Raw genomic sequence first — 15,809 nt, forward strand, 5'->3', positions numbered from 1 at the left:
AACCAGCGACAACATTGCTCTCTTTCATAAGTTGGCAACCGACATTAGTATAAATTGAAAATCTTAGAAGATGTTGGCTTTTTACGCTTAATATACATGTTTACCTCCTAGGTACCTAGGCATACCAGGTTTAAACACAGTTGAAATTTAGGTAGCTGTTATACTGAGAACTCTTCTAAACAATCAAAAGAACCCGAATTTGTTTCTTTGATATAGATATATCCGATCTAAAGGCGAGTTAGTCCCAATAGCAGAAAATGGCCATAGTTCTAGAAACTAGACGGAAGAGAAGAAAGACTAGTGACAATGTATCGAAGAGTTATAACTGCATGTTAGGATTCTAAATGAGACACCCAAAACAGAATATACTTTCAGTATTATGTATAGCCGTTGGATTTTCCAATCACCCTTTAAAGTTAATACCACATTAGTGTGGCTATAACTACTCCTATATTAGTGGGAAATCCGTAGCCTATGGTAATAATAATATAGCTTGATAATACAGTCGGTTGCCATAGCCATTAGAATAAGTCTCTTATAAGTGAATCGAATAATTATTAAGCAAAGAAATATTTATCCTAGAATTCGATGTCAGTTATTAGATCATAACATCTTCTTGATTATGCGCGTGGATAGATTATCCGAGCTAGCTCATTGGGTAGGTCTAGAGGCGCAACGAACGATCACGCAACTTTATCGCCGAGCACGTCAACGCCACTTGCAGGGTCCCGCCGCAACACCGCGTAATCACGGTAGGGATAGCATAGCACGAAAGAGCTCTAAATGAGGACTCTTAATGGGCTCCGGACCTCGTAGTCGTTAGTCGGCGTTATTGTCAGCTTATTGGTTAGTATGGATAGTTATGAGCTGAGATATCGCGATACATAAGGAGCTTCATTTTGACATGAAAATGAAAATGAAAATGAACCTTCGTCGCCGTCTATTTAATTGTTGTCCAGATTGAGCCATTCTCTTTTGGACTTCATTATGGCGCTTGAGAAATCTTTTGAGCCGGCTGTTGAGGCTCACCCTAGCGATGAAGAGGCCGCCTCCGTGAATGTCGACGAATCTACCGTCGCGGATTGGACTGAGGCGGAGGAGCTCGCCGTGAAGCGGAAGTAAGATATCACTCTCATTGGGACTTTGGCTCCTAACCTGAGCAGTTGATTGCGAATTTCTAACACCCTATAGACTCGACTTCATTCTACTACCTATCCTGGGTCTTGCATTCTTTGCGCTCCAAATAGACCGAGGAAACATCTCAAATGCCCTAACAAGCACTATTACCCAAGACCTCGGCATCGATACGAATCAGATCAATGTTGGAGGCAGTATTCTGTCAGCAGGCATCGTCTTGTTGGAAATTCCCTCCAACATCCTGTTGCAGCGCATTGGGCCTCGGAGGTGGCTGTCCACTCAGATTATAGCTTGGGGACTCGTCGCTACCTTCCAGAATTTCATCAAGAACTACGGTGGATATCTCGCTACGCGTCTGCTGTTAGGTTTGGTACGCATGATTAATCTATGGTCCCCTTCTACTTTCGCGTACGGTGCTAATGCTGAGCTATGTAGTGTGAAGCGGGCTTCATTCCTGGTGCGCTATATACAATGTCGACTTGGTACAAGAAATCGGAGACCAGTCTACGAGTCTCGATCTTCTTCCTCGGGAATCTCCTCGCTTCGGCCACTACTTCACTAATCGGCGCGGGTATTCTTAGCATGGGTGATCGATACGGTGTAGCGGGTTGGAGATGGCTCTTTATAGTTGAGGGGGCCATCACAATAGGAATCGGCATCATCTTCATTCTCTTCCTTCCACCATCAGTCGGCAACGGGTCTCCGCTCATTAGCTTCGGTCGGTGGTCGTACTTCAACAGGCGCGAGTCGTACATACTAGTGCGTCGCGTACTACTTGATGATCCAGCTAAGACTACGAACCATCTACGCATCTCAGGTAATGATATCTGGACGACGGTTAAGAACCCTCGGATCTTGTTTCATATCGTTATCACGACTACTGCTACAATACCAGTGAGTGCGATAAATACCTACGGTCCGAGCGTGATCAAAAGCCTGGGCTATGGTACCGTAAGGGCCAACGCCATGGCTAGCGTTGGCGCTTTCATCGCCGCGATCATGACAGTATTTTTGGGTTGGGTGTGCGACACGACTAAGAGAAGAGGACCAGCATTGCTAGTCGGCGCGATTTGGAGCTTGATTGCGTTTTCTTGCCTAAGAGAAGCATGGAGGTGGAGCGCCGGGAGGAAGTACGCAGCTGTCGTATTCTCGATGGCTATGAATTCCACAATCCACATTCTCAATGTCGGTTGGCTATCGGTGAACTGTCAGCGGCCACAAGAACGAAGTGTTGCTATGGCGTAAGCTCCTTTCCCAAGAACTCCCCGTTATTTTCGACTTCATCGCTAACCCTAATACTTAGAATGATTATAATGGGTGCGAATTCCGGCGGCATTGCAGGAAGTCAGGTATTCCGGACTCAAGACGCCCCTCTTTATCAGAATGCCTTTACGGCCTGTCTAGTACTTTCTGCTGTGGTTGCGGTAGAAATCATAGGACAAAGTGTATGGTACTTCGTTAGTAACAAAAAGTTAGACAAGCAGGGAGATGCTCCTGTCGTAACCGGGAAGACGGATGAAACGCCTGACGGGCAGAGAGTTGAGTTAGTAAGAAAATGGAGGTGGACGTGGTAGGCGGTGCTTTGACGAGAACCAAGTTTTGGATCTGAATACATGAAAATGAATGTTCTTTGCGCTATTCTTGTGAGTTGGTTAAGTGAAAGGCTAGGTCATTATATTTTCGACGAATGAAATCATGAACGGCCTTCAACTCTGATGCTATGCACTTAAGCGTACGTCGCTGGTTCATTAGCTATCTGGATGTCTCCTGGGATATTGGCTTGAATAAGTTTAGGAATCTAACTTCGTAACTTCTAAATGGAAATTTATAGGCATATCTATAATATACGGGTAAAGAAGTTGCAGAATATTGAGAGGTATTGCTCTATGTTAAGCAAGCTGTAACGTCTATTTGCAATATGAGCTCGGGATTAAGAGTTGGATCCGAAGCTTGGCAACTTAGGACCGGAAACAAGACGGTAGTAAATAACGCCAATCGGCTAATTAGGGTCAGCACTCAACTTCTCTACCACAAACAGGTACATATACAAATTTAGCAAATCTCAGCTTTCAACGAATCAGATCTACAAGGCTCTCAAAGAGTTATATCGGGCTTGTGGTTTAGTGGTATAATACTCCCTTAGCATGTGCGTGATTTTGAGATCACTGGTACAACTTGGGAGTGGTCCGGGGTTCGATTCCCCGCGAGTCCATCATTAGGAGGTTAGATTCCTTCTATACCATCTTTTTGCTTTTTGCACTTTTCATTATCAGGTTGGCTATGAAGCTTTCAGTATCATCTCTGGTGTCTTCGCACTTGAAAACAACGGATCTAATCTAGCTTCTAGTAATCATGTTCTTTTTCTTCTTATTTTTTTAATAAATATTTTTGTTATCCCCCACTCTCGAATTCAATTTCTGAGTATCACATCAACGGTAGGCTAGGACCCGCACGGCACACGTAGCAGTTGTTTTTCTTTTTCTTCAAAAATACCATTACCTAATAGGGGGAAAATTTGGGAAATATCATCTATCTAGATTATGAAGCAACGAAGGATTTTCCCAAACAGCTATTAAGATTAACAGACCCGAGTGAAGCTATATCATTATGATATTGCGTAGAATGCGAATTCGTATTCGGACCCTGCACTGAGCAAGCTAGTGATAATATCACGATAGTTAATTCACATGCCAAATCCGAAATGCTCGGGACACAAAACGGCGTTAAAGCCACTAGACGCACCAGCCACGTCGCATCTTTTCCTCTGTGGCTTGTCGGGTTCGTATTCGGGTTTAAGGGGGTGAATTGTTCGAAATTGCGGTAGAGCAGGAACGGGACGAAGTGACCCCTGTCAACGATTTCTTCTATGTAATGCAGGGTTAGTGCAAAATTATTGGTCAAACATTCATCAGTGTAGACTTAGCTCAAACTACGTACCTAAGATTGGCTAATGAATTGGAGAAGGGTCCTCTAGGTCCATTTTATCCAGGCTTAATCAATTGTCGATAACGACCCCAGAAAAATAATAAAATGTCGCCCGTCCCCTTTTCTTAGTATACCGCTTCTCGACAATCGTAACATCCTCCAACTACTATTTCCATACGGTTTCTGCTCTTAATACCATTATATTCCGCTACAAACTTGTAATAATCCTTTTTTAAACCAATTCCTTCTTTCGATCTTTCAGCATTACACGTCAACTCGACGCCACTCAACATGGCACCCTCCAAGATTGAACTCGAGAGGCAGGACAGGGCCCGCGATGCCGCCTTCAACAAGGCGATGCACGGAGAAACTGCTCAGGCCACAGGTGGTTTCCGCGCCATGATTGGCAAGGGTGGTAAGGGCACCGATGCGCAGAGGGCTGCTGTAGACGAGTACTTCAAGCACTGGGACAACAAGGATGCCAAGGACGAGACTGAGGAGGACCGCGCTAAGCGAACAGCCGAATACGCTACCCTGACAAGACAGTATGTCAGACAATTTCCATGACACCGCATTTCTTGATACTAATATGTCTCAGTTACTACAACCTCGCCACCGACTTTTACGAGTATGGTTGGGGCCAATCCTTCCACTTCTGCCGATACTCCCTAGGCGAGAACTTCTATCAAGCCATTGCACGACATGAACACTACCTCGCGCACCAGATCGGTATTAAGGAGGGCATGAAGGTCCTAGATGTTGGTTGTGGTGTTGGTGGCCCCGCCCGAGAGATCGCCAAGTTCACTGGTTGCCATATCACTGGCTTGAACAACAACGACTACCAAATCCAGCGTGCCACCCATTACGCCGCGAAGGATGGTCTCTCGAACCAGTTAACATTCGTCAAGGGTGATTTCATGGTAAGTCTTAGCCCGAGTAATTGCGGTCTCGCATGACTTTCGCCAGTATATGGTCTAATATTTTATAGCAAATGGACTTCCCGGACAACAGCTTCGACGCTGTTTATGCCATCGAGGCTACCGTTCACGCACCCAAGCTCGAGGGTGTCTACAGCGAGATCTTCCGAGTGTTAAAGCCCGGTGGCATTTTCGGTGTGTACGAATGGCTCATGACGGATGAATACGACAACAATAACCTAGAGCACCGTGAAATTCGCCTTGGTATTGAGCAGGGTGATGGTATTTCGAACATGGTTAAGATCTCGGAAGGTCTCGAAGCTATGAAGATCGCTGGTTTCGACTTGTTACATCACGAGGATCTTGCTGACCGCCCCGACCCTATTCCGTGGTACTGGCCACTTGCTGGCGACTGGAAGTACATGCAGTCAGTGTTCGACACTTTCACCATCGCACGGATGACATGGTGGGGTCGTATGCTGGCGCATAACTTCGCGGCCTTCCTAGAGCTGACCCGTTTGGCCCCGGCGGGTACCAAGAAGACAGCGGACAGTCTGGCTCGCGCAGGTGACTGCTTAGTTGCCGGCGGTGCTAAGCATCTCTTCACGCCTATGTACCTGATGGTTGGAAAGAAGCCAGAGCAGAAGTAAGAGTTACATGACGAAAGGGGTATAACTCTTGGAGGTGAGGGTGAACGAGGTGCTTATAAGCACAATAATGAATAAAGACGTAATGTCCACGCCTACTAATATTATTAATACGAACTTTCGGGGTCCTGAGAGGTTGATTCTGGAGAAATGGCCTTGATTCCTTTGTATATATTACAAAGAGGCATACTCATGAGTAGAGTACATCATTTCGCAGCATATATTAGCGTCTGAAATAGAAGAATTAAACAACAATTTTCTGCAGTTTCAATGCAAACGGGGTGAATAATATTTAGATTAGTGACTACTTGTTTTTAAGCCTGCCATAAATTTATCTACAGGGCTCTAGATATGGAGGGAGATAACGGATTACCCCCAACGGAGGGATTCCCCAATTCACTCCGTTACGGCGTTACTCGGCGAATCCTAGATACACCACCAGCAAGTCAAGTACCTTCTAATCAAGACCTATTTTAGAGGCACGCAGTAATGCATCAATAAAGATAATGTTGATATAATATAGCCAGATTTGGTCTATCTTATTATATCCCCTATCTAGGTGCTTGTTCACATTATAGAAATGTAGTGGTTGATTAAATAGAGCATGGTAGGTACTTTGATATAAACCAGGTAAGGCTGTTCGATAAGGGTCCAGGAATTCAAAGCTCCGATAGCTCACTGAAGCAAGCAAGGGCTAAACCCGATATGGAATAGCGCGGCTTATCGCCCTCAACAAGCTGTTCCTATTCCATCCGAAAAAAAGTTGGGAGAACGAACGCGATTTGATAGCAACTCCAAAAAAGGCTGACGGTAAAAAATCGCTCTTTAATTCTTCCCCATCACTACCGCCGTCAACAACGATAACCTTCGCCAACCACGTCCATCTTCAGTCGGCAGGGATTTCAATCTCAAATTGAATTCCATTCTCCTTCGCCTCTCTAATTCCTCCTCAGAATGTCGCGATACTTGCGTCCGGCGGCTAGGTTAGCTGCCTCTGCACGCACCGCCGCAGTCCCCCGAACTATTCCCCGGTTTGCTCCCGCTTCTTTCGCCATTTCTCAACGGAGAACGTTCGCAGATGTAAAGGGTACCAAGGAGTACACTGTCCGTGATGCCCTCAACGAGGCTATGGCCGAGGAGCTCGAGGCCAATGAGAAGGTTTTCGTTATCGGAGAGGAAGTTGCCCAGTACAACGGCGCATACAAGGTTACGAAGGGCCTCCTAGATCGTTTTGGAGAGAAGAGAGTTATTGATACCCCGATTACGGAAAGTGGTTTCTGTGGTTTGGCCATCGGTGCTGCGCTGAGCGGTTTGGTTCCTATCGTGAGTAAAATTATATGCGCCCCCGAGATTTACTGGCAAGGGCGGAAAGAGACTAATTTGTTGCGCAATATCTAGTGCGAGTTTATGACTTTCAACTTCGCCATGCAGGCTATCGACCAGATCGTCAACAGTGCTGGCAAGACGCTCTACATGTCCGGTGGTATTCAGCCCTGTAACATCACGTTCCGCGGCCCTAACGGCTTTGCCGCCGGTGTCGGCGCTCAGCACTCTCAGGACTACAGCGCTTGGTACGGATCTATCCCCGGTCTTAAGGTTGTTTCTCCCTGGTCTGCCGAAGATGCCAAGGGACTGCTAAAGGCTGCTATCCGTGACCCCAACCCGGTCGTCTTCCTTGAGAACGAGCTTATGTACGGTGTTTCTTTCCCCATGTCCGAAGCCGCCCAGAAGGACGACTTCGTTCTTCCGTTCGGCAAGGCCAAGATCGAACGCCAGGGCAAGGATCTGACTTTGGTCTCCCTTTCTCGTACCGTTGGTCAGTGTATGGTTGCGGCCGAGGCCCTGAAGAAGAACTACGGTGTTGAAGTGGAAGTTATCAACTTGCGATCAATAAAGCCTCTGGATATCGAGACCATCGTCAAATCGGTTAAGAAGACGCACCGCCTGATTTCTGTTGAGTCCGGTTTCCCCTTCGCTGGTATGGGCGCTGAGATTCTCGCCACGACCATGGAGTATGCTTTCGATTACCTAGATGCCCCTGCCCAGCGAATCACCGGCGCTGAAGTCCCCACACCGTACGCCCAAGGCCTAGAGCAGATGAGCTTCCCGACGGAAGATCTCATTGAGAAGTTTGCCGCGAAGGTGCTACGTGTATAAAGCATGAGATGATATGAGATGAAACGAGGAAAACCATAGAAGAGGAGTTGGAGGCATGAGCAATGTACAATATTAATCGATTACTGCCTGGACGAACTGTCACCCGGATTAGGTGTTTCGAAAATGGCGGAGTGATTCCCACGACGAAATGGATACATTGATTTAGACCATCTTCCAGTCTCTTCGAGATCTTCCTCCGCGGTCCAGGTGATTCTCGCATGAATGTGCTATTAGAAGCGGTGTGTGTCTAAATGCGTGAGGATGCACTTAACGAGTCAACATAGTTAGCCAAAAGTAAAGTGCTATATGTAAAATTAGGTATCCAGTAAAACGCAAGGGTGGCTTGATGGGATGGACCCTGTTGTGTAACGCGCATTCAGACAAACTGGAACTAACTGGCTGGTTTGATCCGCCCGGTTGGAACCTACGCGGCGTCCGGGGTCGACCGCGCCTGCACGCCGTTTTGACAGTTTAGAAGCGGGAGTAACGACCTACCTATTTGTCTAGTCAAACTTGATTATATGCAGGGAGATATGACATAATACATAGACTTACATATTTAACTCTTACATTTCCGAACTTAAACCTTTGGTCGTTCATCAAATAAGCATTACATCTGACCTGACGAAAGCAACAAACATATTCATTTCGGAGGTTGGTAGCAGTGTGAAATGCCCTAGCGCAAGTACACATATTCTATCCACGGAATAGCACTTTGCGGGTTTTACAGCGGGCAAACAGTGCTCCACGCTCCCCAGACGACTTACCAAAGACCTGGTTAATGGAAGAGCATGCCTTACTCGTTGTTGATAACTCCATGTATTGACCTACTGCCCAAGTCTCTCATACGAAAGAAACAAGGGTTCATCAGCACGTTGGAGGCGTCGAAATTACCTTGCAGGGCAATATCTTTATTACCACCAACCCGGCTAACCAATTAACAGCGCCCGAAGCCCAATTTTATGTCGCGATTGGTTCATGTATCCAAAATCCAACCCTTCGTGGTTTAAACTGCCTTGCGTTTTTTCCTTCACCCCTACACTATTTTCCCCAATTATGTACGATAACCAATGTAACGGGAAACCCCAGGAGAGAACAGTTGCTGACCGCCTCGAGTCGATCCCATTGTTCCGGGACGCTACCTAACTACCGTCGATGGTTTTGGGGAGGGGAGAAAACTTACCACTCTGCTGGTCCACACGGACCCATCTGCCCATATCAAAACAGGCATAACAGATGGTACTTGTGACCGTGGGCAAATTTGGCTGCGCGTCGCTGTAGTCCGCGATAGTCTTAGTACGCTGGATACCTGCAAAATTAGGCGGGAGGTCTTGTACTATTTTCTTACGGGTTTCTAATTGGTCGAAATCCTAGTGAAGATCAGAACTGGTAGTTTCTCACAAGTCGACCTCGAAGCAAGAGGGGAGATCTCGGGATACATACACCTTTTCGAGTTATTCTCATTCGGATTCTTTGTGCGACGTGAGGATTACCCATTCGCGAGTCCCGGGGTCTTTTATTATTATCTTTTCACTCTTTTTCTCACGGAGCATCCATGAATCCGTCGACGACCTTCTTTCCCATCGTTTTGCGTGTTTGCGTTGGATATTAATGTGTTATTGTTAGTGGGATCTTTCTCATTCGCCCGTTTCCCGCGTGTCGGACAACGACCTCGCTTGGAGCGGAACGGAAACGGGAAGCTAATCTAAACCGTAGTGTCGAGACACCATGACGGATAGCTGGAGGCCGACTAGCGCAAGGTCCAGCGGCTCTAGTCCGTTGAAACCGCCTGAACAAGCGGAACTTGTAGCCGAGCCAGATCAAGAAGATGAGGTACGATATACTGGACCTGGGGTAGTGGGGGCTGGCATCGCCGGTAGCCGATCCACGAAGGGTGATGCTTTATGACGGCTTTCTCATACCATTCTTAGTTAAAAGTGAAAGCAGCTTCTGACATTCTAGTTGGAGTCACAGGAGTATCAATATGATGACGACAGGGATAGAGATTCAGCACTAGGATCAGATATGTTAGTTCTCTTCCTTCTAGCGACTTATACCCAGAGAACACCAATGAAGATAAGGATAGAAACGGGGAACAGCTTGTTCTTACTACTGACACTCATAAGCAGAGCGAGCAGCACTAATTCCATCGCGTCGAGCATTTTGGACTACCGGACGATTCAAGGGCGAACATTTCACAGCGACAGACACAACATCAACTACTTTACCCCGAATGACGAGCAGCAAGTCCAGTCTATAGATATCAGGTACGTATCTTATAGCCCTATGTCTCATTCCAGCATGGTCCAGAGGAGGGATCTCAGACACCGATCTTCGTGTCTAGTCTAGCAGTTAGACCAGTGTCGCGATCTTGCAATTTTCGGGGTCGTGTCTGACTGATATGCTGCGTTTACTCTCATAGCCACCACTACCTTACCTTGTTGCTGGAAGATAGACTTTTCATCGCGCCAATACCAAGCCATGTCCAGGTTTGTCAAACCCCTTCTTACGTTAAGCCTCCAATTTATTCAGTCGTGGACTACCAAGATGCTAATGCCCTCCCCCCTATTAGAGTGTACTAGACATCGGAACCGGATCAGGTGAGTAGCCAACCCCCACCTCATTCATATCGATGCTTCAGTATCTAACCGATATATTCAGGGATATGGTCTATGTGCGTACTACGATAATTAAGTCATCTTCTAACAATCCTAATCTGCCCTATTCCACGCCTACTCTCAAACCCCTAGCCGTATCTGCGAAATTTTGGCCCTATTGCTCACGTTATGACCCGAGCAGTGACTTCGCAGAGCAGTACCCAGATGCCCAAGTAATCGGGACGGACCTCTCGCCCATGCAACCCATGTGGGTGCCACCCAACGTCCGATTCGAGCTAGAAGACTGCACGCAACCGTGGTCGTGGGGTGAAAGTTCCTTCGACTTTGTACACCTACGGTACTTATTTGGCGCCATCCCCGACTGGAATGGATTCATACAAGAGGCATACCGCGTGACTAGACCTGGAGGCTGGGTCCAAAGCTGTGAGACCGAAGTCATCATCCAGTGTGACGACGGAAGCATCCCTCCTGACAGTACATTCAAGACCTTCTGGAATAAGATGTATCACGAGATAGGGGGTAAAATAGGCACGTCGTTTAAGCCCCTTACCCATAACTTCCAGGAGAGTGCCTTTAGAGCAGCTGGGTTCCGGGATGTTGAGGTGTATGATTACAAGGTGAGTCATAAACATTAGCCTTTCTAGTATTGATGAGGAAGATGGGAAATAGGCCAGCTAGAGAGTCTTCGTATAACCTCGCCTTACCCATTTTCATCGCCTTTTTTATTTCAGTCCACGACAAGACTCATCTCTTCATTTTCGGTACTCTGAATCCTCATACAAGTATCGTGCCCAGTTTATGTAGGGCTGACTTGGATACCAAAATACAGCTCCCGATTGGTGGGTGGCCAACCGACCACAGGATGTCAGAAGTTGGCCAGTACGTCCAATTAGCATTACTTAACGACCTCGAAGGTGAGTCACCATGGTCTGCGCCAGTTTCCAATATACCCGAGCAATTCTAATGTAGCTACAAACCTGCAGGCTACACACTCGTGCCTTGGAACACGGTCATGGGCGAGAACACCCCGGGTTATAAGGAGAATCTGTCGCAGATGCGGAGGGAGCTACATAATAGGAGGTTACACGGATATATGAGGACTCGTTATGTATATGGTCAGAAGCCGGAGTCGTGACGTATACCTAAGTTGGAGGAGTGATCGCTCGTATCTTTACGTCGTAGGATGGGAAAAGATGACGTGGATGACAACAGATCATCCACAAGCGGAAAGGGGGGCAGATTTATGGATGTTTCGTAGGCATGGACACGCCTACGCGTGCGGAATGAAGGAAATACCCAGAATATTGATTGTTGATTGCGTCACGGACATTGGGAGAAATCGTTTAGGGGTGGATGGATCTAGTATACGGACTCAAATTGGATTGTCCACTCGATCGGTTTAAGTACTCGGCTCGACAATTGAAACTATAATGATGATCTTCTTTCGAACTTCGGGCTGACCAAAAACTATTGTCGTAATTATTCCAGTTTCTTTTTGTAACGGCGTATACCATACTGCCTTGGTGATAGCGCCATAGGAATGGCGATACCTGAGTGTTGTCTTGGAGCTTATGACGTATGGAACCAAATTTCGTCAGCGGTTTCGTAATTCATCATTCTTAAATAATCTCCGAGATTTCACAGGTGACGAATCCAATGGCATTAGCTTGATTGTCAGAACTTTGTTCCCGTCGAATCGGATAGGGGATAGGAAGTCCTAGGTTATTGGCGAGTTTATAACTTAGGTAGGCTTACGTTGGCATGCTATTAGGAGATATATGTGCCAATTAATTGATCATATTTAGAATGTAAATATATTAATTCAGAGACCTTATCCGGATCTCGGCTAGAGGTATCAGGAATAGTAGATGTTCTCTACGTCAAGTGTGACTTATAAGGCATTAATAGTAGACAGATTAGTACGAATCTTGTCGATGCTCTAGTGTATTATATCAAGATAGTATTGTCTGTAATGTATTGTTATAGGTCTATATTAGAATACCCTGCAGCAATCGGGCGTCCGGCGAGATAGAAACTCTATCTAGCTGCTTGGTTCATCTTTGCGGGGGTTAGGTGTAACTGACGCAGGAACGCGCAACAAGGTAGGGGTTTGAGAAGATAAACGGAAGCAGGGTCAAACGACTCAAAGTAAATGACAACTAAACATTGACAGTTGCTTAAAGTGGCAGCAAATTTAGTTTGACAGCTTAGAGCTGGGCTGTCCCTCCCGTGTGACATGTGCTTGGGGAATATGTCCGACGATGTCGTGTATTTGTGACATCTTACGTAGGAGGATAATCACATATGTATAACATGGGCCCAGATTTACTTGCCGTCCAGGCAAAACCCTCTCTTCCTGTTGGGAAATATTCGAGCTTGGAACAGTCCTACAATGAATTTACTATGGCCCTACGGGCTAAGTAGCCTATATCTATTTTCATATCTTCTCCTCTTCTTAGCCGTTGCGATTCTATCGGTAGTCGTCTACCGGCTCACCTTTCACCCCCTCGCACGTGTTCCTGGACCCGTGTTGGCGGCTTCTACTGGATTATACGAGGCATATTATCAGTGTATAAAGGATGGCGGAGGGAGATATTGGGTCGAGATCGAGAAGATGCACCAGCGTTACGGTAATGACATCTTGCTCTCCTAATACCTCAATATTGGTGATTTAAGACACCCTAGCTTACCGAACTATACTTTGGCGCGTAGGTCCTATCGTCCGTATAAACCCGCAGGAAGTGCATATCGCGGACCCGGACTGGAATGCGGTATATAAGTACTCGTCGAAGGCATCGAAGCCGCGGTGGTTCTACTTCCGGTTCTTCGGCAGGTTCCCGAGTACTAATGTAGCCGAGTCGCACGCGCTACACCAGCTTCGTCGGGGCCCGTTACAAGTATACTTTGCCTCGACAAACATCCAGCAGTATATGCCCACGATCCTAGCACAAGTCGATAAGCTCTGCGCTCGCATACACGCTGCCGACGGTTGCGTCCTTAACTTAAGCGACGCTTTCCGCTGCCTCGCCACCGATATTGCGACCGGCTTCGCGTTCGGCGCCCCCTTCGGACATCTCAACGAACCGACTTTCGACCGCGAGTTCAACCTCGCCGTCAAGATGGTCGTGCGCACTAGTATGTGGAGTCGACATACCTTCGGGTTGCTGCTGCCTATACTGCATAGTCTCCCGGAGAGCATCGCGAAGAAGATGAATCCGGCTTTCGGCCGGGTGAAGTGGATGAGGGATGTAAGTTGTCACTCTTCTAACTAGTGCGCAATGACTACATATTAATTACTACGCGTCCCATGAACGTGCCACATAAAGCGCAGTGCGCTCGCTGACTTGCTTCTGCACAGACTATGACTAGTTGCGTCCGGCGCTCGATGAACAAGCCCGAGCCCGCGCCTGGCACCCCGTACGACATGATACAGACGCTGATGTCCTCGAACCTGCCGCCGGAGGAAAAGACGTTCCCGCGGCTCTTCTCCGAGACCCGGTCTGTCATTATGGCTGGCACAGAGACGACCGCGACTACGCTCGTCTGCATCACGAGCAATCTTCTTAGCGATCCAGCGAAGCTCCAGAAATTACGGGCCGAGTTGGATGCTGCTGAGAAATCGAAGGGGAACCCGCTTGGATATTCGGACCTGCGAGGACTGCCGTATATCACCGGTATCGTCAATGAAGGCCTTCGCATGGCTAATCCGACGCCGAGCCGACTGCCGAGGGTCTGTGAGGACCAGGACCTGAAGTACAAGCAGTGGATTCTGCCCAGAGGCGTAAGTTTTGTGATTTGAATTAGCATCGAGTCTGTCCTTTTTGTTTTCCCCATATCTCTCCTCTCTACCATCAAGGAAAAAAAAGCAAAAGATATCTAACCTACCTACCTGATACATACATACCACTAACACAACTCCCGCTGGGAATACCACAACCAGACAACCATCTCGACAACAACCCAAGACACGCACAACGACCCTTCCGTATTCGCGCAGCCACACAGGTTTATACCAGAGCGGTGGATGGATCCGGAGGAACGGCGGCGACTAGGGCGGTACCTACAGCCGTGGGGACGTGGCACACGGCTGTGTCTAGGCATGGAACTCGCAACTACGGATTTGTATCTAGCCGTGTCTCGACTATTCGGACCTCACGCTGGCTTCGAAATGCGCTTGTACGACACCGTCGACGACGATTGGGTTGCGTACCACGAGTGGTTTGCTGCGTTCCCTAGGGGACGCGGGCTCAGGGTTAGAGTTAGCAGGACAGAAGGAGAGGGAAACGGAAAGAATAGGTAAAGAGTTTAGAGAGAGAGAGAGCTCGGAAGATGCTAGTTCTTTCTGGTTGCCTTGTGGAAAAGAGACGGCTGGAGGATAAACGATGGGCTAGGTCACTATATGAGTAGAAACGAATGTACAGGTTAGGGGAAGATATTGCACTAAGGAAAGCCATTTTGTCCTGAATTGTCTTATACCAATGTTATCGTAAAACCACTATCGTTCATCCGAAGTTCTGCGTGTATTAACACAATATACATTCACATATCACAAAATAGACAATTCGAGCACAGGTAATTGATCTCAATTTACTAGTAAATCGTATCGTCAAAACTCCATTCTCAATAGGTTTTCTTTTAGAAAGAGAAATTTGGAGTAAACTGTAAGATCCAACTACTTGAAGAGTCTGGTCGAAGTTCGATATATACCTCATTGCCATTTACTACGCCATTAGAAAGTACAGCTGCCACACGGATAGAAAGTCACAACTACTACCTTCAGCTGAACAAAGCTACCCTGAAGACCCCGTACGACCGTACTCTCACGTAAGAAAATAGGTACTTGACTCGATAAAAGCGAATACTCAAATTTCTGCGCTTTGATAAGAATACTCTTTGCGTATTTGTTTCATTACCTAGGCTGTAATCAATCTAACCTAGGTAGCAATATCAATGACTTACAGTTTCGAGGGAAAAGGCACCTAAAAAGACGCTCCAGGAACTCGGTGTTTCCCAACTCATGCCGAATAGTACGTGAGTAATACTTCCTGAACAGATATCGAACCAATTGTGCCTCCAGAATTCATTTACCGTGCTTTTATACGCCAGAAGAGCTCTACCTATAACCCAAGAGCCATTAACTACTCGAACAAATTACTCAAGCACCAAGCCTCACTCCGCCGAGATAGGAACAAGCAAGGCAAGACAACAATTCGTACAATTCAACCTCACCATTTACCAAAGCAGCATCCATCCTGTGGTTCCACGACTACCACTCGCCGCTTTGTCAACCAAAGAAGAAAAATAAATAAATAAACAGCCATGCCACCCGCTACCAAGTCGTTACATCGCCTCTCCTCTTTACGAGTTCCTCGCCCAATTCGTCTCCGCGAGGCTGTCTTATATTAACC

At 47.0% G+C, this 15,809-nt stretch overlaps 5 protein-coding genes and 1 non-coding gene across 6 annotated transcripts; all 6 read left to right on the top strand.

Annotated features, from left to right (window-relative positions):
* The first annotated feature begins 1,530 nt into the window (after positions 1-1,530).
* On the top strand, positions 1,531-3,051 carry F4817DRAFT_326334 (major facilitator superfamily domain-containing protein). Its single transcript, XM_049301875.1, has 2 exons — positions 1,531-2,378; positions 2,441-3,051. The coding sequence occupies exons 1-2, from the start codon at positions 1,609-1,611 to the stop codon at positions 2,709-2,711; spliced, it is 1,041 nt and encodes a 346-aa protein (XP_049162700.1). The 5' UTR covers positions 1,531-1,608; the 3' UTR covers positions 2,712-3,051.
* A 195-nt stretch (positions 3,052-3,246) lies between these two features.
* F4817DRAFT_t22 lies at positions 3,247-3,349 on the top strand. The gene has a single exon. It is a non-coding gene; the product is annotated as a tRNA-Ala (tRNA).
* Positions 3,350-3,683: 334 nt separating this feature from the next.
* Positions 3,684-5,929, top strand: F4817DRAFT_326338 (S-adenosyl-L-methionine-dependent methyltransferase). Its single transcript, XM_049301876.1, has 4 exons — positions 3,684-4,001; positions 4,075-4,607; positions 4,661-4,982; positions 5,051-5,929. Exons 2-4 carry the CDS (start codon positions 4,354-4,356, stop codon positions 5,627-5,629), a joined length of 1,155 nt encoding a protein of 384 aa, XP_049162701.1. The 5' UTR covers positions 3,684-4,001; positions 4,075-4,353; the 3' UTR covers positions 5,630-5,929.
* A 289-nt stretch (positions 5,930-6,218) lies between these two features.
* Positions 6,219-8,037, top strand: F4817DRAFT_215048 (pyruvate dehydrogenase E1 component beta subunit mitochondrial precursor). The gene is made up of 2 exons (XM_049298741.1): positions 6,219-6,949; positions 7,025-8,037. Exons 1-2 carry the CDS (start codon positions 6,581-6,583, stop codon positions 7,781-7,783), a joined length of 1,128 nt encoding a protein of 375 aa, XP_049162702.1. The 5' UTR covers positions 6,219-6,580; the 3' UTR covers positions 7,784-8,037.
* A 1,136-nt stretch (positions 8,038-9,173) lies between these two features.
* F4817DRAFT_214900 (S-adenosyl-L-methionine-dependent methyltransferase) lies at positions 9,174-11,640 on the top strand. The gene is made up of 10 exons (XM_049298740.1): positions 9,174-9,404; positions 9,500-9,616; positions 9,758-9,810; positions 9,913-10,050; positions 10,206-10,272; positions 10,356-10,383; positions 10,445-10,457; positions 10,583-11,018; positions 11,231-11,315; positions 11,385-11,640. Exons 2-10 carry the CDS (start codon positions 9,512-9,514, stop codon positions 11,534-11,536), a joined length of 1,077 nt encoding a protein of 358 aa, XP_049162703.1. The 5' UTR covers positions 9,174-9,404; positions 9,500-9,511; the 3' UTR covers positions 11,537-11,640.
* Positions 11,641-12,793: 1,153 nt separating this feature from the next.
* On the top strand, positions 12,794-14,875 carry F4817DRAFT_367519 (cytochrome P450; the record flags this gene model as incomplete). Its single annotated transcript, XM_049307136.1, has 4 exons — positions 12,794-13,031; positions 13,114-13,649; positions 13,760-14,182; positions 14,342-14,875. The coding sequence occupies 4 exons, from the start codon at positions 12,794-12,796 to the stop codon at positions 14,699-14,701; spliced, it is 1,557 nt and encodes a 518-aa protein (XP_049162704.1). The 3' UTR covers positions 14,702-14,875.
* Between the last annotated feature and the right edge of the window lie 934 nt (positions 14,876-15,809).

This window comes from Daldinia loculata, assembly GCF_022478755.1.
Source record: "Daldinia loculata strain CBS 113971 unplaced genomic scaffold F4817scaffold_5, whole genome shotgun sequence".
In the NCBI taxonomy this organism is placed as follows: Eukaryota; Fungi; Ascomycota; class Sordariomycetes; order Xylariales; family Hypoxylaceae; genus Daldinia; species Daldinia loculata.